At 38.9% G+C, this 27,099-nt stretch overlaps 1 protein-coding gene and 1 long non-coding RNA gene across 13 annotated transcripts in view; one reads left to right on the plus strand and one right to left on the minus strand.

Annotated features, from left to right (window-relative positions):
• LOC137324497 (transcriptional-regulating factor 1-like) overlaps positions 1–27,099 on the plus strand; it is a 217,217-nt gene that overhangs the window by 145,164 nt on the left and 44,954 nt on the right. For 10 of the 12 annotated variants that reach the window (XM_067988840.1, XM_067988838.1, XM_067988841.1 and 7 more), the window contains 6 exons: positions 6,618–6,664; positions 10,253–10,397; positions 13,932–14,198; positions 22,484–22,844; positions 24,376–24,436; positions 26,098–26,237. In XM_067988840.1, the coding sequence (XP_067844941.1) occupies positions 6,618–6,664; positions 10,253–10,397; positions 13,932–14,198; positions 22,484–22,844; positions 24,376–24,436; positions 26,098–26,237 (1,021 nt within the window). The remainder of the gene's footprint in view (positions 1–6,617; positions 6,665–10,252; positions 10,398–13,931; positions 14,199–22,483; positions 22,845–24,375; positions 24,437–26,097; positions 26,238–27,099) is intronic. The other 2 variants (XM_067988846.1, XM_067988848.1) reach the window with 2 other exon arrangements.
• Positions 1–27,099, minus strand: part of LOC137324498 (uncharacterized) — a 95,896-nt gene that overhangs the window by 17,599 nt on the left and 51,198 nt on the right. The window contains exons 2-5 of the long non-coding RNA XR_010963641.1: positions 3,467–3,561; positions 2,724–2,853; positions 1,238–1,338; positions 473–691 (exon numbers count right to left, since the gene is read on the minus strand). This is a non-coding gene — a long non-coding RNA (uncharacterized lncRNA). The remainder of the gene's footprint in view (positions 1–472; positions 692–1,237; positions 1,339–2,723; positions 2,854–3,466; positions 3,562–27,099) is intronic.

Consider the following 27,099-nt stretch of genomic DNA (forward strand, 5'->3'; position numbering starts at 1 on the left):
TATAAGTGACCTGTTCCCAGGATTGTTCAGACTGTAAGTCAACTTTCTTCTTGGTTTTCTTTCTTCTTCTGTTTCAACCATTCTGCCTTCCAACTCTGAAGTTTTATGCAGCCCCTTCCCTTCCTTGCACCATTGTTGGCAGAGATTTCAGTTGTCTTAGTTCACTTTCTGGAACCCTCTTAAACTATTCTGCCTTTCTTCTCTCTTCACCCCACTTCAAAAGCCTTCTTAAAACCCATATTTTTAACTAAGCTTTGAGTTACCTCGCCTCTCCCAACGGAGAGCTGTCCATTCCTTTATATCTTTCCCTCTGCAGAACACCACAGGACGTTTTTCCACATTAAAGGTACTACATAAATGCAAGGTGGTTGCTGCAATCATTCTCATTCTCAGAACTTGCTGCTTCCTAAAGAGTCAGCCCAAGATACCAATTGACTATTTGGGAAATTGTGCAGGAAGAAACCCTTCTTACCACTCCATGGCACTGGATGCATGCCACCCTCTGAATGCAACATAGTGGAATCTCTTCTGCAATTTTGTTACATAACGTGTTACTTCGGAGGGAAAATATTGGATAGAATCAGCTTGTGGCACCATCTTACTCTTTCTTGTGGTTGGTTTTAAAAGTTGCATAGGCAGAAGCTCCCTGTCAACCCTGTTGATCAGGGAATGGTGCATGGCATGGAGAAACCTTTGAGAAAGGAGAACGTTATTAACAAAATTAGGATGAAAATAAATTCAAATCTATCTTTATTTGAACATTGTGAAATCAAGTTGTTCTCTGTAAAAGTTGTTTCACCTGCCAGTAAATTCCGTAAAAGCTGGGTCAGTTCTGAATAGCACCAAGTAATTATTAACTTATAAAATAATGAGCTTCACAGCATGCAATAATGTGTTTTATCATACTTTAAATGTTTGCAATCATAAAAGAGAGAACATTAGGAGGAATGAGAACTCTGGCCTTGCAGTATCTTCTGTATCTGTTCCTACACCCTGTCCTTCCCTTTTCTGTTTCTCAAATATCCTACTATTTTGGCTTTATCTTCTGTAGATCCATATACCTCATACTATTTCTTAATGCAGTCTTGAGAGCTTACTGTTTCTTCTATAGCTCATCTTTTCTTTTTTAGATTGCGTGTTTCCACCGCTAGTTTCATCCATATCTTGGCTTATTGCCATTTATTCTCTTTACTACTTTGCATCAACCGCCATCTTCCCCCCCCCCCCCCCCCATTACCTTTGCATATTCATTTGTGCTTGACATGTGTTAAGGGTCATTCTAATTCTTGTACTGGAGCCTCAAGATTCATTATTTACTCCTCCGAATCCTTGATTTTCCTGAAATTGCAACAGTAAATAACTCGGTGTTGTAATATACTATTATAAATAGTAGCTGATGTCCTTGCACTGTTTAACATCTTTGTTAAAATATGTACAGAATGGGTTTGCTGCTCAAGCTTTCTACCTCAAAGGGTATATTTGTAGACGTGAGCAGATAATGAGAGTCAAAGCATATCAACTATCCAAGTCTTATACAGGACATTGCCTTAGGTAGTCCAGATGAGAACGTGCCGTAAGTTTATCCTTGTCATTTCTCTACACGAACGCATATCAAAACAATCACTGGAAGTACAAAGAAGGGGCACAGGTAGGGGAGGAAGGAAATCTGGTGCAGGGTGACTCCCCTTTCTGTTTCTCACACTTGGCAGCACTCAGTTGTGGATTAGCATTAGTTCAGAATGCAGGACACAGAAGGGAGCCTATCTTGGGTAGTGTTTCAGAATATGTCAACAGTCTGATTGTCGCTGAAAGCTTTAAAACACAATGGACAGGAACATTTTCCTATACCTTGGTTCCAAACAAGTTGTTTAGGCAATTTAGCAACACAGTTGTTGGGAACCTAGCTGTAGAGTTATTTAAATTGCTAAAATTTACACTGGGTTTTTTCAGTATCAAATTGAAGCTGCCTGATCTGGAAACATTAGCAGTGAGGCCAGGGATATATTCTCCAGGCTGATGAATAAATAGTCATCAAAACATCTTTTTGGAAAAGTTGACATCTATCGATAATATAATAGCCCAACTGTCTACAGCAGATATACACAGGCTGTAGTTAGGAAATAGATGACGCAAGCAACAGGACCAACCAGAGGAAGTGAGAAGGGGGCTGAATGGATCTTCAAATTCTCTTTCCAATGTCAAGTACAAAGATGCAAGTTGAAATTTGAAATTCAGCGTTCACTTGGTGCATACTGAGCAGTGGAGAGGAAGAGGTGCTTTGCAATAATCATACTGGCTCATGTCACCTTAATGTGAGGGTAAATTGTGGTTTGGCACCAAGTCTGAACAGCCATTTGTTTTGGGAAAGAAGCGAGCAAATCTATCCAGTAACCAAAATTATGTTCTTTCTTCGTTTGTTACTAATGCTGTCTGTCAAAACCAGAAGCATGAGTATTTCTGGTCAGCTGAATTTACTCTTTGAGCAATCAATTTCTGTATTCAGACTTCCTGAAAAAAGAACATTTCAGAGCTTGTATAATGTAAAACCACAAATTGAAGTGTTAAGCATTTCTATTACACTTAGACAGTTAGATCTGTGTTACAGGTAACAACATTAGTTGTTGAATGCAGCACATTAAATTATTCATCTTATTTGATTTTTTTGACAAAAGTGTATTACCTGGCACTAAAATTCATCAGCAGGAGCATAAAATTTCACTTACAATTTGAATTTAAAAGTAAAACGAAGTCCTTTTCTGAAATGGTTGTAATTATTCATATTTCCAGTTTAAAATTTTATTGTGACCTTGAATTGGCCGACTTGCCTCCATTCCATCTTTACGATAAAAACACCTGGTGATATTATAAATGGTGTGTTTTAATATTTATTTTATATAGACATTTATCTTGTTAGTCATAACACCATAACATTGACCAATGACGAATAGTTATGTAAAGAATTTGATTGTTCTGTAGGACACTTTACCCCAAAACTAGAACCTAAGTTGCCTGTTACTAATTAATAGAAATATGTTTCTCTTCAAAAGTTCTTGATCACATTCAGGAGTTCTGTCAGCTTCACTAAGATTCAGGCTAATGTAACAGTGATTCATAAAAAAAAAATGAAAATTTTAGAATGGATTTTAGGTTTTTTCAAAGCATTGCGAAATGAACAGATCACTTGAGTTGACCCACCCTTCCACTTCATCTCCTCAGTCTTTTCCTGAATCATTTTACTTATTCCTTTTTTCTCCCCACCACCCAGGCTGAAAGGAATGATCTGGAAATCAATTTTTTTGACAGTTATCAATGTATTTCACAGCTAGTCGACAGGACTATTTCAGGGTAGGCAATGTTTGTTTGTTCGCCCATTCCTAAATTGGAGCACTTCGTTATCTCAAGGTATCAAATCTAGCTTCATGTATCCAAAACATCTTTTTTTCTGTATTAAAATCCTTTTCTTTACCTGTTTTCATCCTGCGTCCCACCATTCTCTTGGAGATGTGAACAACATCCAAAGTTTTTGGCTGAAAACCAGTTCTAAAAGGTGTTTTCTTTCACCTAATCGAATGCCAAAAATATAAAAATTTATTCAATCATATCAGACAGATGTGATGAGGCCAATCTTTGTGTAAAAATTGAAAGGATTACAGTTAAGTAAACTCTCCCTCTATGTGGTATGGATTAGCCCCATTTGTTTCCAAACCTGCCCTGCTTTGTCACGTTTGCTATAGTTCAACTCATTTGAAAGGAACAGAAAATTGAAAGTGCAATACGTCTGTGCTTAAAGTCTTTGTAATCATGCTTCAAAATGTACTCTGTCATTTATTTCCTTATCACCTTCCAAGAGGTACTCTCAAAGCTGCATCAGCATATCCCTGGCAGTAAGCTCCCTTACTGTCTGATATGGAGGCAAATGCTGCAGGGAAACAATTAGATTGGAAAAGAGGAGAAAATACTTTTAAAACCTTTCTTGAGTAGGGAATTTTCAGCAAAGTTCCAGGTCCAGTTCCTGGTTTGTACTAAATTACCTGGTCTCTAATGGGGTCCTCATCGGATTGCTATAATTGGCTTCAGCACCCCAGCTTGCGTTCTGACTCCTGATGGCTACCCAGTATCTTCTAGATGATGCATGTGTGGATGTCGGATGAGGACAGGCTCAGCTGTGATGACCTCCACAGTTAAATACCTTACCAATACTCACTGTATAGGCTCACAGACATCGGCTGCTTGAGTGGGGTAAAGCTGAACTTACTTCCATTAGTGATGAGATTAAGTGAAGGACATAGAACATGAACTTAGTTTATAAAATATTGAGACAAGCATCATGAATGTAGATATAAACTCGCAATTACGTTGGATTGGGAGTTAGCAGAGAATGGCCTCGGAATGTTATCCCAGTATGAGTCCAGTCCTTCAGGAGAGGAGGGAAAAATTGAATAATGGGCTGGTGGAGGATCAGAGTAAGGACGGGATTTGTGCTCCAAAACAAAAGCATTGCAGTTTTAAAGAAAAACATATATTTTATAACTCAATTCTGAAAAATATGATGAAACTTTCATCTTAACTGAACTGAATTGCTCAGGCCCATATTTACACCAAATTTTGATTGTTCCACGGACTTCTCTTAAAATATCTTACTTGAAGTATTCTCATTCTACATATTAAGATGACACTATTTTCAGAAGAAGTCAGATCAGAATGACATTATATTACAGATGGCATTTGAGTGGGTTGACAAAAATGGTGAATGTCTTTTCATATTGTATTTGAATTTGGCCCATTTCTTAATGGCTGTCAGTAACTTAGTTTCATGTGATGACAATGTCAATATGATAAGCTCCATATATCCTACAATAACTTTGGTTTAATTATTTTTTGATAGTTGAACGTAATTGTCCAATAAACTCGGTGATAGACTGTTACTGTGCCTGTCACGTGTGGCCATCTTGGCCATCACTTCACCATGGCATCTGCTAAGGACAATGGAGGGATCATAACTGGAATTAAGCTGGACTACTACTGGACTATGAACGTTATATAAGAATGGGTATCCAGGAGTCATTTTGACTTGCTAATTTCATCTGTGAATTGGAGTGACAGTTATAAACTGTCTGAAAGTTGCTGCATCGGTTAATGATGTCATCTGATCTCAATTAGATTATTGCTTTGTAACCTGTTCTGGCTATCCTTTGTTATCGATATGATTTTCCACCACCAATAGCAGAGTTCAGCACTCAAACACTGACATTAATCATTAATGCTGCAAATTAGATAGTCAGGATAATAAATGGCAGATTGTACTGTTTGGGAGGGAAAGTCATGTGATCTTTGTGCTTTTATGATGTTGAAAAGCTGCTGTTATTGCACACATTAAGGGATTGTACTCCTGATCTGTATGGTGCATAATCATATTATCATAGTTGGTACAGCACAGAGGAGGCCATTTGGCCCATTGGGCCTGTGCTGGCTCTTTGGAGGAGCCATCCAATTAGTCCCATTCCCCCGCTCTTTCCCCATAGCCCTGTAATTTTTTTCCCTTCAAGTATTTATCCAATTTTCTTTTGAAAGTTACTATAAAACTCTGGAAGTTTAACAATTCACTAATACTCAAAATAGTTAATTCATGTTTGGGTTTTTGTTGTTTACACACATTGTATACTATTTTATCTTCTGTATTTGTATGTATGATTCATACACTTGCCTAATGTTCAACAACCAAAGTTGCACTGTTAATGCATGGACCCACATAATGGAAATTCTGACACCACCCATGAAAATGTAATAATTTTTTTCCCTATCACAGTGGAATATTTTAAAAGTGCTCTTTTTCCTTTCCAATTTATTCCCTCACCCTTTGAAAGCACTGGCACATGATATGGTACAGGTCCAGTGCCCTGCCCAAGTGTCCATTCTTGATGGATAAGCCTGGCCAGTGAGTGTCAATGGATTTTTTGGTGCAAGCAGAGATTGGGCTGGTGAAATTGGGATGCAGCCACCCTATCCACCCCACTGTTGTCCTCTCTTGAAATCCACACCCATTTGTTTTCTGGTAGGAATACTGGATAGCAATCAGGAGTGAGAATCCTTGCTGATTTTTCCTGACCAATCCCCTTTCCCTATTCCAGGAGTTCCTACACTATTTGTGGCCCTCTGCCTGCTACCCCAGCTGAGATTAGCTAACTCTGCACAGACTGAGGATTGAACCTTGCATCTTCCTCATCTATGTGTCGTTTTTATACCAGGCATTTGCCCATTAAAGCATTGAGATTTTTTTAAAAATGAAACAACTGGACGATAATAACATCCTTGAGACCAGACTTAGACCAGAAATGGGCGACCCTCAATTACATTCTTTTTGCTTCCTAAAGCTTGGTCGGAACGTACTCATACGGAACATGAGGGAGTTGTGAAATGAAGTAGAATGTCTATCACCTACAGAAAATTACTTACAGATAAGGGAACAGCAAGAGAGCAACTTTTGCTCCCTTTTTAGTAAGATAGATATATTTAACATATTACTCAATTGCTGTCCAAAGCTGAGGATGTTGCATTATTTGGAACTTAATACACTAAAGGAGAGTATTGGAAAGATTTGTTGTATATTTCTCTTCCAGATTTCTCTGACTGACATCAAGGCAGGGGAACCGACTGTTGAACTCAGGTACTGAGCCGTATTATCCCAATATGTAGCTATTTAGGGAGCCATTTTGTTAGGGCAATATAAAACTTTTCGTTCTTGAAACTCGCTGGAATTCTGGAACTTTGTATTAAACATATTTAATACATCAGTCTTTCAAACTTAGAAATTTCAGTGGTGTCACATGAAATATGCTAAATCAATTTTTTTTAATGATTCTGCACATCACTATAAATATTATATGAAGCACAAGAAAGTAAATGAAACATCGACTTTATTTACATATATTAAAACTGAGGCACTCTCTTACATTTCTATAGTTTGTTTTTTCACTTCCTTAGTTTCTTAAAACTTTGATTTGTGGAATTTATTTTTGTACAGAAAATGAAGAATCTTTGTCTCTCAAAAATCATAACACTTCTCAACACTACCTTGTTCCAGATTTATTTTATATTCTTCGGCCTCTGTTTTAATTTCTTAACTCAGTCATGCTGTGATTTTATATGTGCTATAGATTTGTAGTTAATTATAAAAGGATTAGGAAATTGGTTCACCGTAAAAGGATTTTACATGTCCTGCTGTTAAGTTGGATAAACTGCTTATTGCACCCTTGAACTGTGGCTTGCTCTTTCTACATTTTTTGCTGAAACTGGTTCAGTTTTAATATATTTAAATAGATTAACATGCTAAATCGACATGTGTGTGCACTTTTGACGCATGTTAAAGTAGAGTAGCACTGTTGTGTTTGTTGTGATTTGAGATGTGTGTTTTTATTGTACTCCATTCTCTCTGCATCTTCATATTCCTAAATGCCATCATCTTTGCACCAGGAAAATGTTTTTCTTCATCTCCACAGCTGCTGATACTTGTTGATTGTCCAGCAGTAGGTGAGCTTTCATAGGGTAGAAACAAAGTGTTTTTTAATCCATCAGGTTACAGCCTCCTGCCCCATGAATGTTGTGCTCTTGGTCAGAAGAGACCAAAAGTATTATGTTGCAAATTATGTTTAGGCATCTACCTCAACTGAGACTAAGCTGTCAATGACTGTTGGTGAGGGAAGCAAGAGTGTAGCTAGGTGACCAGAATTTTGGAGATGTGTAGGATGCTGCACTAGTGGTGGTGGATAAACGAGACTTTGAAAGACATTTCACTTCAAGAATTACAGGCTCGAGCTGACTTGTTATCTGGTGCACTGCTTAAGCAACCTTTGTGCAATAATATAATGATAACAGGCTATGATATTCCATTATTACACACAATGAAATTAATTCCATGTTATCATAGTTCAAATCATGTGGTACAATGTGAGTTCTAGTCAAGTCAAATGATTTGATAGAGGGAGCTGGTTCTCCATGACTGACATTTAAGAATCCCAAGGAGATATCTCTGACTTGCAATCATTGGAAAACCTTTTAAATGATTCTTTTTAAACTGGTAACAATCCTTTTGGCTTCCTTCTAACTGGATAAGCAGGGCTCTCAAGTTTATCCTTATCTTGATGACTGGCACCTAAGAACTCAATCACAAGGCCAACTGTACCAGTCTGTCTAAAAAAAGTGAGCTTTGTACAGAGTTGTGGTTTATCATCAACGTTTCCACGTATCATTGAACTCTGAACCAGGGTTGAGCCTTTATCTGAATTTGTTTCTAGACAAGAACTGAGAGAATTATTTCCCCGCTTAAGAATACAAGGAGTTTTTCACTACTGTGCTCCAGTTATATTCTCTTTCATGTGCCAAGGTGATTAGTTGTTGCAACCTTTATGGTTTGAAGTGTTTCCCTTTAGTTATCGCTGCCATCTCAATGGTGCTGTTACAGGTATTCATTCCACAAAAATTGCCTGCTAATCTTCTAATGAAATTGAACTGGTGGACCAAATCACACTGGTGATCTCCACAACCCCAAGTGCCTGCTGTGAAAGCCTTACTATGTGTAAGACCCTCTAGCAGAATGATAGTTTCCATATTTTAAGCAACCTGGATCTGTATACTTTTTTAAAGCTCCACAGCTGTTGCATTTCTGGTTTGATTGACTTTGGGGAACGTCTCTAAATAGTTCCCTTCCAGAGCTTCTATATTCAAAAAAATGTTTCAATGTTCTCACCCACCCAAGATTTTCTACCTTTTGTGTGCTTCCTTATCACAGTTTCCCCCCCCACCCCTTGTAGCACTTCATTTTGAGTCCACTCTGAGTATCTGTACACAAGAACCACTTGAAGAAGGGGGTTTTATTCATCGTACAGCTTCAGTTCCTTCAGAGGAGGGTTTCCCACATTTACACAACAATCGATTTTAACCTCTTAGTTTCGAGCAGATCTTCAGAGGGGTTGCTCGCAGTAATTTAGGTTACACTGTTGCAAGGGTTGGAGTTGCTGGGGTATTGAAGTGGGCGAAGGATGCACATCTCCCGTCACAGAATTTTGAAAAGACATTTCTAAGAGATCTCCCCATAAACAATGAAGCCTTGCCTTTTGGTTCCTGGAATGTAGTGCTTCCCTTACCCACTGCCGATTAGTTAAATAAATACCGTAGTTACATAAATAGATATCTGCATGTAAAATGGGAGAGTAGCTCTTCAGTGTTTAGTTTTCGACTTTATAATGAAGACCAACAAGTATATAAAACTTCAGTTTAATCTTTCATTATTTCCATCGTTACCAAATATTTTTGCAAATACTAAGTGAATATAAACACAAGTTTTTCATAGAAGTCCTGAATTTAAAATATTCTATTTAGAACTTCTTTCCAAATTTGAATAATACTGTCCTTCCAAAAGTTGATGCAATTACATGTACAATCGTTTGAGTTTTCAGTACAAACAAATACATTTAAGTAACTGGTATAATCGGTTTGAATAAATTACAAAGATTGCGATTCAACTGTGAAATTTAGCATTTTTGTTGTACATGCAATATGTTGCAAACAATTCCTTGAATATAATCTGTTTTATCTAGAAAAGATGAAATCGGGACAAGTTGAAGGGTTTTCCTCACTGCTCATACTTGATTCGTTGCTTTCATATGTTTTTAGTCATTCCCCATTAATAGTTTTCTACCAGCTTCATTGCCTTTGATTCATGTTTCCTACCTCAGTTCTGATTTGCTATTTTACAAATATGAAATTTGATCCATTCTACTGCAAGGAATTTGCATATAAGGTGTGACATTGAAAGTATGATGGAAAGTTCCATGGGCTAAATTCTACCATATGTCTTTTGAGTATTGGAGTAAACTTGAATTTTTTTTAAAAAACACCTTTTCATCAACTGCACAGATGTAGATAAAAGCCCAAAGTGCTGTGTGCTGATGACCTTCCTTTAGAGAAAATTGTTACTGATGCAAGTAACTAATAATTTTTACTTTCAATGGTGTGGAATATCACTGGCAAGGACTATAAAGTAAACCTGTTTGAATGTGTAACAAATTGTTTTATTTGGTCATGAAGTTAACTAACATCAAAATGGCAAACCATATTTTGTTCCATATTAGAATTCAATTTCAGTGACCAAAAGAAAATAGACCTATGTGGCACTTAGTCACACAAAAGAAAAATACCAGTACTGCTTACGGCCAGATAAAGTTGTTAATGGATGCTGCTCTGTGTCTCCAAACAGTGGCCAGAGCAGGGTTCCTTTCCAGGAAAGGACAGACATCAAGAGCAGGCTGACGTGTACAATGTGCCATAAAGAATTCAAGAGCCTACCTGCACTCAATGGCCATATGAGGTCTCACGGTGGTCAAAGGACATCTCCCAAACAGGTCAGTAAGCATATGCAATGGTATTAACACTTTTATGTATGCACAAAATATATCCAGACACTTTTGATGCTTACATGTGCAAATGATTGCTTGCTGCTTGCTCTGCTGTAGTTTTTATTACAATTTCATGAATTTAAACAAAATATGTGGAGCAGCGGAAAGATTGGAAAGGTGCTATATATAGTTCCTAGTTGTATGTTTAGTAATACAGGCAGCTCGTTAGAAGTTCGAATTCTAGCCTTGTCTAAAATTGAAGCTTTTTTCACAGACTTATTTAGATTGAAGTTGGTAATGTTGGTTTCTGTACTGCCTTCAGTGAATCTAATTCATTGGCAATGGAGACCATCACAGCTGAACCTGATCCTGCCTTCACCAAGTATCCACATACATAGACCTCCTGCAGAGATCACTGGATAGCAGCCAGGAGTAAGAAACCTAGCCATTCAAATTAATTTATTTAGCCATGGGGTCACAGGCCAATTGTTGTGCCTCCATTACAGTATGGCTAAGAGTTGCTAACTCAGATTCGACCAAAGACTGAACCTATGATCTTCTCATCTGTATTCATTTCTAAGCATATGCTGACAAATTTCTGATGACTACTTGTGAGACATGGAGCCACAGCCACAAGCCCCACACCTGAGACTGAGAAATTCAGTCCCCACAGAATTATCTGGTAGTACAAGGAACTTGGATTTAAGAACTGTGTTACCTCTGAATGGGGATTTTCAATAAAGGGATTGGAGTGGGGGAAAAGAACTTATTTGTTGTGAAAGAAGTGAGCAAGGGAGAAAATTCCCCAAAGGGGCAGAAGTGAAAACTCAACTGACTAGAAGAGAAAATGATATTTCTGCATGATTCAAGTCAGTTGTATGCTTACAAAATTAGGAAACTAGATTGTGTGCAGAATCATATAGCGTGCAGTTTTCAGCAAAACAGTTTCAAGATTAAAATAAGGACTGTTACTGTTACTCTTTATTGAAATTATAAATGTTTACTGAGTTATCAAAAGCTGCAGTCAATTTTTTAAAAAACTGTTCACCATATCACAAATCCTCAGCTGGAGGTTTAAATAAAACTCAGTGGGTAAGTATTGTCAGTTCTGTAATGATAACAACAACTGTATTTATATAGCGCCTTTAATGTAGTAAAACGTCCTCAGGCGCTTCACAAGAGCGTTATCAAATAAAATTTGACACCGAGCCACACATGAGATGTTAGGACATGTGATCAAAAGCTTGGTCAAAGAGAGAGGTTTTAAGGAACGTCTTAAAGGAGGAGAGTGAGTTCGGGAGGCAGAGAGGTTTAGGGAGGAAATTCCAGAGCTTTAGGGCCTAGGCAGCTGAAGGTATGGCTGCCAATGGTGGAGCGATTAAAATTGAGGATGCACAAGAAGCAAGAATTGGGGGACGCAGATATCTCGGAGGTTTGTTGGTAGAATATTGCCATTTCTGAATCAGACATCCTGATATGGGGATTTTATTTTAACATCATCATTATGTGATGGTGTCAATCTGAACTTTTTAGATCAGTTGGGTTGGTGAGGGGACAGACTTAGTATTGGTTTGCAAGACTTAGCTGTCACCTAGGAACAATGAATTGTGTGTGACTGAACTATTTGAAGTATTGAGTGGAACCAAATGAGTATCGAAGGGGAAAGGGAGCTAATTTTCAATGCATAATATTCATTGATATATTTTCATATAAATATATTTTTCTTCAAAAAATAAGATTTAATCAGCCAATAATTACATTAAACTAGAAGTGAACATTTGATAAAATGTAAAACTCTCTTGTCACTGTACAATTGTGCTGGGATTTTGTAAGCGCTTATTTTTTTTCTGCCTTCTCCTCTCCTTGAGGGTTTGACAGATGTATCCACAGAATAGAAATATCCAACAGGTAGGGAAGCTAAAAGGTTGTCCATTAGTAAGCCGTACCCTTTTACCGTCAAAACAAATCTTTGCTGGTTACGCATGATAATTAAACTTTTCTAGGAAATCAGATGGTAAAGAAAGGGTGAAGTAAGATACTCCAATCATGATGCATTTGTTTTGTAATACAATTGCATTCAAATCAGATTGTGACTAAATCAGAAGCCGTGTTCAGTTAAATGTAAATGACAATATGTTGTTTACTAATGAATGAATAGAACTTTTGTAAATTAACCACACTAACAATAGATTATTGTGCCTCCCTCCCTCAGTTCAGTTTTCTTCCTTGTTTTCTCCATATTTTAGAATTTAATGATTCAGGGTATATGGTTCTGTAGGTGCCAGGGGCCATTTGCTACCTCACCTACGGTGCTTGCTATGTGCAAGCTTAGATAGTGAGTGTTAGTATTGAGGGAGCATCAAAGTTAAGCTTAATCCTGCTCACACGAATGTCCATAAGCATGTACTTTGCTGCAGGTATCCTGGAAAGCGAACAGGTGTGGGAACGTCCTGGCTGACTTTTGTTGTTCCTCGGGATACTGGGGCAACCCTACCACTGCCATCACCAACCCCTGTCTATTACATAACGCTACACAGCGATCAAATTTCTTAGCCTGTAATGGCTCAGTGCCACATGGTGCATTCCTCCATTCTTTGAGGGAGTGACTGCTTTGTGTTTTAAGTAACTTCTTACGGAGGGCAGAAGTTTGTTTAAAAAGATACTCACCTGCACTGTCCTTGTGTCTGAACAAGGAGCAGCACTGATTGTTCAACTAGCCAAGCTGAATTCCACAGCTTTCCTAGATGCGGGGATTGATGTAATGCAACAGCTGCAGATAGGGTGGGGTAATACATTGCAATGACCAGTTTAAAACAAAAAATGGCAAGCACAACTGGTTTCAAATGAGGCACCAAAAATTTAATTTGTAAGTGTGGTTCTTATGCCACGCTGATAGTGCAGTTTCTCAACTCTCTCCTGCAGGTTAGAACTGAGGCTAAAGTCTTAAAAGTTCTAAAGCGCTGTAGAGAATCTTGAACAAACTATTGACAGGTAGGTTAAACCTTCAAACAGCTAATCTGCTTAATTATAGTAATTCATTGCGAATGCAGATCATTTACGTGAAGACAAATGACTTTAATACATTGGTTTTTCAAATTTCGCTCTCGCACACTAATGTGGTGCGGTATTGGAGCAGCCATCTTGTTTTTGGTTGACATATTTGGATAAAAGAATTGTACTATCCTGTGCTTTGTGAGTATAGTTTATTTAATTTCCTACATTTTTGATTTTTAAAAAATAATTAATGCATGGACTTGCTCCAAAGTGAATATTACTTATCAGTAGTGCACATTGGAATCCAACAATAACAATAATGTCCACATTTGAAAATGGAAACCAAATGAAGACTGCAGAAGCTAAACTAATAATGCAAAGTACATCAGATCTTTGACTTTTATGTACATTTGTAGGGAAGCCTCTTGAAATAATTTTTTTAAAATTCACTTCATAAGGTACAACAGCATTTAGAAACTGAGGGTATATTACTTTATTAATCTGCTAGATCCTGTCTGATCTATCTCAGGTGTATTGCTTTGGTAGGACCCCTCTGTAACTGAGGCTGAAAGCCTTTGGTTGTCTGTACAGGATGAAGGAGAGAAGCAGCCTAAAGAGGTGGATCACCTCATGCCCATCATCATGCCTGTCTCTGTGCCTGTAAAGCTTCTGCCTGCTGAGCCCAGCAAGCAGGCCACCACTGCCAAGGACAAGCCTGCCAACTCTGTGTCAGATGACGAGATGCCAGTCCTCACGAAGATGACTGATTCTCCACCACACGCTCCCAAAGTGGCCCAACCCTGCTCATCCTCTGTGAGTGCTGCCATTCTTGCTATTAACCCTGCCAGTGGTGCTTTGTTTGAAACCCTTTGCTTGCTGGTGGGAAACTGTCATGGCTTATGCTGCAGGGTTTCAGATAGGACCATGCTGTTGGTAAAATACTAATGAGATTACCAGCACAGGTTACATTCATAAATTGCAAAATTGTCATTCATAAATAATGGATCTTTCCAAAAAGTGTATTGGTTTTCAGTTTAAAACCATTTTAAGCTTTATATAAACACGCGACTCCTGCAGTTGCAAACCTGGTCTGGATTGTTAATTATTTTGAGGTGCTAAACCAGATTCCCCTGGGATGCAAAGGGATTCATATGCAAATCAATTTTTGCTGTGTTTGCTTTTATCTGCATGCTATTGCCCTTCTGACCTCGTTGTGAGTTTGAAAAGTGAAGCTCCTGTACTCCTGTATTTCAATTCAATAGCGACGTTGGCAGGAATCTCTTCAGTCCAATTTTTTTCAGCGAGGTAATGGTCATGAAGAATACTGAATTGCCTTTCACTTCAACACATCCAGTGACAACAAGCACTTCATTGTAATGTCAGCCAATGTTAGTGCCAGGCATTCTAGTAGTGCCGAAGCAACAGATGCAGAAACATGCAATAATTGTAGTACTCACAGCTCCGAGGAATGCTTGAAACTGTCCTTGAGGGAAACTGTTTTTTGAAGACATTTTCCCAAAAAATGGTGTGATTTACTTTGTGACACTGTTTATGTTCATGAAGTTCTTTGCCAGTTTTCAGAATCTTTATCTGTCTTTATTTTTGGTTGAAACCGAAAATAATCTTGCTTTATTACCAGTGAGGTAGTAAGAACAATCCAAGCCTTTTAAAGGGGAACGCAAACACATTTCAAAAATTAACACATTTCAGTGGTACAAAATCCAGTATAACCTTCTGTGTTTTAACCACGTTTGCTTTGATCTGGAGAAATGTAGTTTGCAACACTGCAACTTTGCACTCCAACGGCATTGACATCTATTCATTCCCCTTCTTGCTATATCTAATAACTCAATGAAATAGTTTCATAGTAAAGGTGCTCCCAAATGCAGAGTTCTTATACTCGCATTACAGGCAGGTCACATGATTGTTATTGGCAATCAAGTGCTCTGGATAAATTATCTCATCTATGTGACCTTTTTGCTAGGAAACATACCCGCTGTGGAGTCAGAAATTAACGAGAGAGAGGACGAATGTTGTTGATTTCGGAAAGCAATTACAATGTAACAAGTTGAATTTCTCCATGATGAGTTGGATTCTGGGGATAGTGCTACATTGGAGGGCCATTTCAACAAAGTGTTGTATTCACCATTGTCGTCCTCTCCTGTAGAATCCTTGTGCAGCAATGTGGTTCCACGGGCACTGGGTGCTCCTGCATACCTGAACTAAGTGGCCATTTTTGATGTGTGAACAATGCAGTTGAGTGTTGTCAGGTTATCCGGCCACGGAGAGCCTTCGCAACTGATCCCAATCCTGTCCTTAGCTGATGTCTACACGTACATTTCCCAGAAAGTGGTCATTAGATAGCAATCAGGAACTCTTTTCTTCCCCCCCCTCCCTCTCCTGCCCAGGTGATGAGGGCAATTATTCACCACTACCTCACTTCAAATCAGCATAAACCAAGGATGCAGTCTGGTGGAGTCCTGCTCTGTATGATTCATCTCCACACTAGCTGATGCATTTGCCCACTAAGCCAGGGTAATATACATTTTCTAGCTCAAAATTAAACCAATAATGATGCCTCAATTTTTTTGTTTAATGTGACTGACCTGATTTGGCAGTGGGGAACAGAAAGCTTGGAAGGAACGTGGAAAGAATGTTCAGGGGAGGCATAGTAGCAATGATTAAATAAGAGTGAGAGAAAGATTGGCACAGGTGAGAAAAAGAATAGAGGCTAAACAGAGAGGGCTCACCTATCCAATGACAACAGCTCTCACTCATAGCACCTTTAACATAAGAACAAAAGAAATAGGAGCAGGAGTAGGCCATACAGCCCCTCGAGCCTGCTCCACCATGCAGTCAGATCATGTCTGATCTTCGACCTCAACTCCACTTTCCTGCCCAATCCCCACATCCCTTGATTCCCTAGAGTCCAAAAATCTATCTGTCAGCCTTGAATATACTCATCGACTCAGCATCTACAGCCATCTGGGGTAGAGAATTCCAAAGATTCACAACCCAACACAAAGAAAAATGTCAAGGTGCTTCATAAATAGGCATAAGGAGACAGATTAGAAGAAGTGACAATAATCTTGGCCAAAGAGATGGGTTTTGAGAAGGTTTTTAAAGATAAAAAGGCAGAGTGGTTTAGAAGAAAGATCTAGCGAGTCGGGCCTGAGGAAGCTGAAAGCTTTATCACCAATGGTGGGTGGAAGGGAGGGGGGATTTCACAGAAGGCATGCTTCAGAGGAATGGAATGTTTTGGATGGGATATAGTGTAGTAGAGGTGGAGGCAGGCAGTTTTGCAGAGGGAAAAGTAAGCTGCTTTGGTAATAGGATGTGGGGTTTAAATTTGAGCTCGGGGTTGAATGAGATGCCATAGTTTTAAATGCTCTTGTTCAACCTGAGAGAGTGTCCTCACAGGGAATTGGATGGTGTCAGTGGCAAGGGAAGGGATTTTGTGGTAGGGGCCAAAGACTATGGCCCTGGCATATGCGGGGAGGGAGCGGGGGCTCATGTCAGTGGTTGGGAAACCTGAAAATATTGGGAAGGCAGAGGCCCTGCTGAATTTAACAACAGGACCTCATTAGAATTTTTTTACTCTGTTTCCTGCCCGGCAGCTGGCCAGATTGAGAGGGTGACCGCTGCTGGGTTTGCCAAGCGCTGGGAAACCTGTCGACCAGCATTAAATTTAAATGGTTGCCAAAATCTGAGGAAAGCAGCCTCATTTAAATATTATAATCATCGACCTGCCTCTCCAGAACTGGTTACTCGCCGGCCCCCAACCTGCCGAGGTTAAACTGGAAATAGGTATGTTCGCAGCAGGTTGGGGTCGGGTTTCCCATCTTGAGCAATTTAACCCACCCACCTCCGACCCTCTCCCGCCCGTTGTTGGGAGGTGGGGGTATTAAAATCCCCCCTCCCCCCCCAATTGCCTTTCTGATGTTGAGCTGGAGGATGTTTTTTCTTATATCCTGTCCAGAAATGCAAGAGGGATGCCAGAAGAGCCTCCCCGGATATGGGAGCAGTTTTGAAGTCTTGGACAAATTGGACTTTATAGAGAATTAAATTATTGGGGAAGGAGAAATTTTTGGTGTAATGAGGAAACCAAGCAACATGTGAGAGTTCCAGGTGTGGTCAGAGGATAATGAGGCCAAGAATATCAATAGATGAATGAGGGTTAAGTCATTAATGGTGGAGCCATTAAAGGTAAAAGTATGTGACAGAACAGACTTGCAAGAGACATCAAAAAAATGTCTGAAGAAGTGAAAGAAACACTATTTCTGTTGCCCAGTGGAGGAGATTATGATGTGATTCAGCCATTGCACTACAACAGGGCTGGTGATTGTAAACACCAGGTCAAAATCCTGGAACTCCCGACCGAACAGCACTGTGGGAGTACCTTCATCACACAGACTGCAGCGGTTCAAGAAGGCAGCTCACCACCACCACCTCAAGGGCAATTAGGGACGGGCAGTAAATGCTGGCGTTGCCAGCGACGCCCACATCCTATGAACGAATTTTTAAAAAATTACCGAGGCTTTGAAGTCTCAAGGATATTATGAATGCAGAGTGGAACCATCAGCAAATAAGTGAATAGGATTGGATGATTAATAGTGGAAATCTTTGATGTGAAAGAACAGAGTGGAAGTGAAGCCAGTGCTGGGAAACCCAAAGTTAATGGAAAAGAGTCAGGATGACCAGTCAACTAAACTGCAGATGAAGGATTTTGAGGGAAAAACCAAATGCTAAAAATGTACAATTATTAGGTCTTATATAATGGTAATTTGTTTAGAAGTGTACAGTTCCAGACCTTAAACAATGACAAATGGTTCAATGAAGTATTCAAAAACAGAATTCCAGAGATGGATAATACAGATAAGAGGATTGCTAGGGAATAGCCATGCTGAAAACCATAATGACTATCATAGATTAACCCCACTATCAGGATAGTAGAGGTGTAGGTTGACTGGTAAGAGGGCTTACCTTTCTTGAGGATCTGGTAAACAAAGTAAATTTCCCAGGAGAAACTTGATCAAACTGACTGCAACAATGGAGGGAGGAGTTTTACCAAGATCATCGAGATTACATTTGGAGGAGAAAAGTGGACCATCAGTACAAAATAAGGGTGGAAAGGAGGATTCACAGAATTTACTTGAGACTGCTTTGGCAAAGAACCAGAAGAAGTGGCTGCTGAAGGTGCAGGAATACAGTAGCTGGCACTTTTCATAAAGTTAAGTTTAGCAAGTCAAATCCTGGATTTGCAGAGGTTCTGAGCAGAGCTAAATTCGGCATGGAATGCTTCAGACTGATCAAAATACCGACTGTGACAGGCAAAATTTTTATCAGAGGAAGCAGAGCAACAGACCTGATGGAAACAAGACATATTACCAGATCTGATCGAGGAGGAAGAGTGAGGTATGAACCATTCCATGCCAGTTAAAATAGCATCAGCTACTTCATTGATCCAGATAGAAGAATCAGCAAAGTGAAAGTAGCAGTTGGGAAGGCAAAAGGCAACAAAGAATTCTTGGAAGATCTGACTTACAACATAAAACAAGATGGAACTGTTTTACTGAGCTGATGCATTCTGTAAGTCTGCTGTCTTATTCCTTGATGATTGTTAAGATTAAGGCACCTGGAGTGGAGTGCACAATCATTATCATTAAATGCCTGATATTTCACTTTGTAATAGCACATATTTCTGTAAAATTAAGTTCTTCCTAGGGGCTACCTGGTTTGGATTGCTCACTACCACTCCACCTGGTGTTTGTTCTCACAAATAGTCTTTCCTTATTCACCCCATAAAACCGCTGTTAAATCTCCTCTTAGCCTTCTTTGCCTTAATCTATCGAGTCTCTCCTCAACTATACTTTGTTCTTGCATTGGTATCATTCTGTCAGACCTGTGGTTTCAATATCCTTTTTAAAATGGGTCACCCAAAACTGCACTCTGTATTCTAATTGTGATCTAGCCATTGTTTTGTACAAATACATAATTACTTCTTTGCCCTTGTACCCTATGCCCCATTTATAAAACGCAAAATGCTATTGGCCCTTTTTGTGGTTTTATCTTCCTGCACCTGCACTTGCACTTGTATATTTGAACCCCTAGGTGTCTCTGTTGGTATCTACACATTTCAGTGTTTTTTCCATTGATTGTGCACTCCCACTTCTTGTTTTTTCTCCCAAATTGCATTGCCTCACACTTCTGCACATTAAATTGAATCTGCTGCCTGTCTGCTCATTTCATTCACCTGTCTGTCTGCCTACCTGTTGGTCTGCCTACCTGTTTGCTAAACTCTCTACTTTTGTGTTATTAGCAAATTTTTGTATCCTGCTCCCTATGCCCAATATATATTGAGACTAGAGGTTGACTCGGCACTGATCCTAACTCTTTGTTTCTTCTGTCAGCCAACTTTCTATCCATGCTGCTACATTTCCTCTTATACCATATCTGGGTTCTTGTAACAAGCATTCTGTGAGATGCCTTATCCTTATCTGAAAATTCACATACTCTACATCTATTGCATTGCCTTTATTTATCCACTTTTTTGATAAATTTAAGAGTTTTTTTTAAACACGACTTGGTTTCAACAAATCTGTGCTAGCTATCCTTGATTATCCCTTGCATTTCTAACTACTAAATTGATCTTAAATTATGTATTCTAAGAATTTGCCCACAACTGATATTAGATTAACACATCTTTAGTTACCTGGTTTATCCTCCTCTCCTATTTTGATAAGAAATGTTATGATAGCTGCTCTCTAGTAACCCTGGCACAATTTGCATCTCAAAGGAGGATTGAAAAGAGGATAGCCTCTGCTATTTCCTCCCTAATTTGCTTCAACAGTCTAGAGTGCATACCATCAGGGCCTGATAACTTATCCACCTTGAGTCCTGCTAATTTTTTTTGAACCAATTCCTTTTCTGTCGTTATTTATAATGACTCTTCCACATCCTCCTGTAGTATACCTACATTGCCCTTACCAACCATTATTTATAAAAACGGATGTGAGGTATTTATTTAATATCTGTACCATACCTTCATCCTCCATAACTAGATTCTTCCTTCATCCTTGAGCACTTAAACTCTCTGTTTAACTATACGTTTACTTTTAAATGCTAGTAAAAGCCATTAATATTTCCTCCTTGTATTATCTGCTTTTTCATATCCACTTTTAGTCCAGAAATGTATTGTAGGGGCTTCAGGGCAGGGAAAAAAAATTGTTCATCTAATTTCCCTCTCTTTCCGCTCAGTGACTCCTTATTCAAATGAGCTTTTGAGTGTTGCCTAGAAATCCCAGCATTTATTCCACTCTTAACTCTTGTCCAACCCCTGAATGAAAAATAGTGTCACATAATGTTAAAGAAACTGGTTTGGATGCTAAAACATATGTCTTGCTCCAAATTTTTTGCCGTAGAAGCTGCACACTCACAACACAGTTACCTTCAGCTGGCCAGGTGTGCTCCTGTGTATCAAAGAATCTTACAGCACATTCAGCCTTTCGTGCCTGTGCCGGCTCTTTGAAAGAGCTGCCCAATTTAGTCCCACACCCCAGCTTTTTCCCCATAACCTGCAAATTAGTTCTCTTCAAGTACATGCCCAATTGCCTTTGAAAGACCTCTTAACCACCGTATCAACTTGCCCTGCCACCTTCAAAGATTTGTGAATATGCACCCCCAGGTTCCTCTGCTCTTGCATCCCCCTCAAAATAGTACCATTTAGATTATACTTACTGCCTCTCCATGTTGTTCCTCCCAAAGTGCATCACTTCACACTTACCGCATTAAATTGTGTCTGCCCATTTAACCAGTCTGTTTCTGTCCTTCTGAAGTCTGCTAGTATCCTCCTCACTATTTACTACGTTGCCAAGTTTTGTATCATTCGCAAACTTCAAAACTGTACTCCCTATATCCAAGTCCAGGTCATTTATATATAACAAGAAAAGCAATGGTCCTAATACCGATCCCAGAGGGACTCCACTGCAAACGTCTCTCCAGTCAGAAAAACATCGGTTCACCGCTACTCTCTGCCTCCTATCTCTTAGCCAATTATGTACCCAAGTTACCACTGTCCCTTTAATCCCATGTGTTTCTATTTTCCGAATAAGTCTGTTATGTGGCACTTTATCAAATGCCTTTTGAAAGTCCACATATACAACATCCACTACATTCATCAACTTTCTTTGATTCTTCATCAAAGAACTATAGCAACTATCATTGCTATTTTATGGTCAGTTAGTGGCAGGTATTCTTTGGTGGGGTGAGCTGACTCTCCTAGAATTGAATTCTCTCAGCTGGAGGGAGAGAAGAGAAAAATAATATCTTTTGCATGCTACACTATATGTTCGGCATTGCTATCAACCAGCAATGAACCAAAACAACAAACCAAACAACGATTGAGCCTTGAGGATGTCTACAGTCCAACCCTTCCTGAGTTGGTGGCTTTACTGGAGCAACCATCATCTATGGGGTAAATAGGGAGGAAAATCTTATTTATATATGTATACAAAAAGCCCTTGAGTTGGTAATGCTGTCACATGCTCAGTCCATTGAAATCAATGGGTTACGCTCTAATGCTAATGCTAGCTGTTCTACTTGTTCAAGAGGTGGTGCTGCAATGTTTGCCCATTACATCAAGCACAGCTAAAAGATGTACTATTTGCTCTAACAAGGCCTTGGGAGGTGTGTGTGTGTATTCGTCTCCCAATTCCAATTTTTGTTTCTTCTGCTGATGTATGAAAGGAGGAGGGAGAGAATCAAAGGCAGTGTTCTGATTTTAAGAAGCTGTTTAGATTTGTGGTTGCTCTTGCTGCAGTTACAGATGTTTGGTGCTTGTTGTTTGCATTTAATCTCATTAACTGATCTGAAGTCCGTCTCTAATGTTGGTGATGTGGGGGTAATATTTAGTTTGAAAATGAAGGACAATGCCTTTATCTAAAGGGGAATCAATACAACTGTGCTTTCTGATGATTTGCTGTGGTTATGGTATTAATATTGCACACATAAATATATTACTAAGACTTTTAATTAGGCAGTTCTTTGTTCAAATTTTTTTTTCCAAAAAATCAATAAAATTCAAACTCTGAACTTTTTAGGAACTTGTCCGAAAGTGTCAACCCAGCAGCCCACAGTCAGAAGATAGCTTCAGATCTCAGCAAGACAAGAAGAAGTATCGACACAGGCCAGAGCCTCTCTACATCCCTCCACCTTCCGTCAACCTCTCTGCTTCGTATCCAGGCGCTACCCTGTTCCAAAGTCAGCTCCGCTCACCAAGAATCATGGGAGATCACCTGCTGGACAGGATGCAAGAGCTCCCACCCTACACACCACCTCCGATGTTAAGTCCAGTGAGGCAGGGCTCTGGCCTTTTCAGCAGTGTCATTTCTTCACATGGTGGCACTTACCAAGCGCTGCCAATCACCCCTTTAACGCCACGTATCCTGCTTGGTCGCGCTAGTGAGTATTTTGTATCCAACTCTGCTGTACCGTTCTTGAATTTTTCACTTTGAGAAGATTAGACTTTGAATTTGGCTTAATTCTAATTTGGTGGGGTTTTTTTAGATCATTATAATTATGCTTTTCTAGATGACTGAGCATCCTTCTAGCCAAGCAGGTTAGGTTAAATAATTCTCCTAAATTGCAATTTAGGAAAGGTCTAAACACAGCATTAAGCCACTTGTCATCTGACTTATTTTATGTTAAGTACATTTTCTTCATTGTGGCAAAGTACCTGAACTTCACTTCATACTTTTTCATGACTACTGGTGAATTCACTGAGGTGCACCTTCAGTCTCTAGAGAGCACAGGTCTCCAGTTTAATGAAACCGTATCATTGCACAACGGTCTGTCCTGGTTGCCTGCAGATGCATTTTGGGATCTCACATCTGCAGCAGGGTAAATGCTACAAACCTGGAATGTTCTGCACCTACCAAAGTTACTTTGGTGAAAAGTGTAACTGCATTATAAATCCTGATTTTAGATCAAACACTGTAACTAACTGAAGAAGAGTTATTTAGATTTTGATGGTGTTGCTCCAACATCTTTAGTGCTGACGTATTTAACTTTGAAGAGTAAAGAGATTTAGGTGTCCATGTACACACATCATTAAAAGCTAGTGCACACGTAAAAGAAGTAATCAAAAAGACTAATAGCGTTTTGGACTTTGACTCAAGGAGGTTAGAATTAAAAAGTGAGGAAGTTATGCTTCAGTTGTAGAGCCTTGGTCAGATCCCATCTGGAGTACTGTGTTCAGTTTTGGGCACCGCACCTCTGGAAGGATATGTTGGCCTTGAAAGGGGCACAGTGCAAATTCACCAGAATAATACCAAGACGTAAAGGGCTAAATTTTGATGACTGGTTGCATAATCTTGGTTTGTATTCCCTTCAGTTTAGAAGGTTGAGTGTTACCTAATCAAGATGTTTAAAATGATGAAGGGATTCGATAGGGTATATACAAATGAGCTATTCCTTCCGGTGGGGGAATCCAGAACAAGGGGGAAAAGTCTTAAAATTAGAGCTAGGCCATTTAGGAATGAAACCAGGAAGCATTTTCACACAATAGGAGTAGTGGAAATCTGGAACTCTTCCCTCTCTTCCCCCACCCCCCACCACCAAAGGTTGTGGATCTTGGGTCAATTGAAGTTTTTAAAGACTTGACATTGACAGATTTTAGTTAGGTAAAGGGGTATCAAGAGATATGGTGCAAAGGCAGGTAAATGGAGTTGAAGTACAAATGAGCCATGATCTAATTGAATAGGTGGAACAAGCTCAGGGGGCTGAATGGCCTATGTTCCTATATTGTCAAATATCTCTATAAAATGCATATATGCTCAGGGTTAATTAGGTTGATGCAGAATAAAAAATATTAGTAGATATTTGCTGCAGATATATAAGCAAAGACTGACTGATGACTCGAGTTCATATTAGAGAAAAAAACATGTTTTAACTGAAAGCTGATCAAAAAGTTTTCTCTTATTACTGCTTTCAGATAGTATTGATGCAATGACAATAACTCCTGGACCTGGAGAACAGACTGTTGACATTGAACCGTAAGTGACTTCCTTTAACCATCACTTAACATAGTACAGTGAAACTGTTTGCTCGTGCATTTCTCTCCCACACCCTGGAAAGGTACAAATCCTATTTAAGTGCTATACTGAAGATTCATAGAGGAACTCATACTCTGACTACAAGACCAGGAACTTCTTTATGCAACAGTGGAGAAATCCGGTGGTGGATATAAAAAAAAATACTTTTAAAACACACTTGCCTCTCTCACTTGATGACATGTTTAAAAGTGCAAGGCAAAACAAATATTGATTACTTTTGAAAAAAAACACCAGTATGATTCCATTATGCTGTTCTGACGTGTTGAATACCAGATCAAAAAAATTACCTCATGAGAACCAAGAAATGAAATAACATCTGAATCTTGACAAAATACTCTCTCGTAGCTTTGAATCATGAAAGTTGAAGTAGTGCAGATAAGCTTGGAAACGTGGCCAGCTCAGTACGATTGAACAGAATCTAACAGACATCAGTGTTGTCCATGGTTGATGTGAAATTTACATTACAATTCAATTTGAAAAATACGCAGCAGTGGAATTAAAGCGAAGATGCTTCCAAACTTGTTTTGTCTAGAGAGAACATTTAGAGCTATGCAACACAAGATTGAAAAAATGGTGGTAACAGGTTTGTCACTGGTGATGATAGTGGTGGGAACAATTTAATGTAATGAGTAGCAGACAAGAACATGAAACTTGATAGACTTAAGTGCAATTTTTTTCTTTTAGTGCATTGGTGTCAATGTGGTAAATAAGCCGAGTGTCAACATTGAGGCATCCAAGCAGCTCAATTCAGTGAGATTTCTAAAAACTCTCAATCTGATTATAATTGTGTATGTTGCGTGAAACAGCTGATCCCTTCTAGTATGTATATACTTCTGTTATTAGGATCCTTGTAACCCTTAGGTATTGCAGCCATGTAAATAACTCACCATGAAAGAGCTAAATATAGTACAGTGCAAGAGCTGAGTCTAAGTTTTGAAAATCTAACTACTTGTTTTCACAACGTCTATTTTTTGTTTCAATGAAACTGTTCTTCTGAAGCAGAATTCGTTAGTTGAACACTGTCAGAATTTAATTTTGAATATAAGGAAAATATATTTCTGACAAGTTGTAATCAAAGGTAATTAAAACATTGCTCTTCATTTAACTTGTGTTAGTTTACATACTCAATTGAGAGGCTTTAAGGTTTAAGATAAAAATGATTATGAAGATAAGGAAAGAACTTGCATTTATATAGCGCCTTTCATGACCTCAGGACGTCCCAAAGCACTTTACAGCCAATTCATCTCTGAGAAAATTAAATTTGATACCATATTCATCTGAGAAAATTTAATTAACAAATTGATTGCTTATGCTTTATAAAAGATAAAATCTAGCAAAAATTGTAATTGTTTTTCAAATTAATTTTTTTAATAACTTCGTTCATTTAACCCTTCCTACACCAATGATGGAGATTTCCATTTGAATTGAAGTAGTGTCTCATATGACATTGCGAGGATTGCTGATTTGTTATTACATTTGTTAAAATTTTCTGCATGGAGGATTTGCAAAATGTGGGCCTTGACAATAGAATTTGAATCAACTTATTTTGTAACCATTTAATCTGTGCTCACAAATACTGAAATATTTACTCATTTTGTTAGGCGAATCAATATGGGATTACGGTTTCAAGCGGAGATCCCAGCATTGCAAGACAGGTCGTTGGCTGAAAAAGATGTCTCCAAAGCTGACTTGGTGTGGAAGCCTTGGGGTGAACTAGATGATCCAGAAGTACAACAAAAAGGTTTAGTGCCTCGTTAGTGAATAGTGCTTTGCATCTTAGCATGGTACACAGAATGGTTTTAATGGGGAATATTTCTGTCAAGTGAAGTAATTTTCCATGTTAACTACTCTTTTATGTTTAATATTTTAACTTGTTTAAATCTCCTATCTCGTACAAATTTTTAAAAATCTTTCCACAACCTCATGAAGACCCTAACAGCAGCTTAATTAGCAGTGATTGGTTGCTGGTGTGGTTCAGGATGCCATTTTGGATGGCATTAATGATTTTTTTTTCAAATTCAGTTACAGCTGGGTGCTGGATGATATTCAGCCAGTACTGAAATTGAATATTCAGTGACTTCCTCTTGGTCAGCATCCAGGATCCAAAAGACACCAACTCTTTGGAGTCACTAGCTGACAATCCAGTTACTGACATCATCTGGCCCTTTAACAACCTCCATATCCAATAATGTCAAAATCTCTGTAGAGTTGTGAGATAACCTCTAATCAAATCGAAGTATTTTTTAAAAGTAAGTTATTTCTCATTCTCCCACCCAGTTGCTCTGTTTTGTTAATCTCTTCTAAAAAAAAACTGAAATGGATCCAAATAGCTCAGATAGTACATGTACTGTGCTACTGAACTATACAGACCAGGAAGGTCCCAACTTTGATCCCTGGTGTGGGCTGAGTTGGCTGATCTCAGTGGGGGTAACAGTGGAGATGCTACAGTTCACCGACATCTGTGGTCTGGGGAGGAAAAAAATTGAATTGTGTTCCTGCATCCCCTACTGGAAGTGTACATGTGAACATCCGATGGGAAGATATCGCCCAAACACTTACTGTTTAGGCTCATACATGAATAATGGCCACTTCAATAATGTTCT

The sequence above is a fragment of the Heptranchias perlo genome, chromosome 8 (genome assembly GCF_035084215.1).
Source record: "Heptranchias perlo isolate sHepPer1 chromosome 8, sHepPer1.hap1, whole genome shotgun sequence".
NCBI lineage: Eukaryota > Metazoa > Chordata > Chondrichthyes > Hexanchiformes > Hexanchidae > Heptranchias > Heptranchias perlo.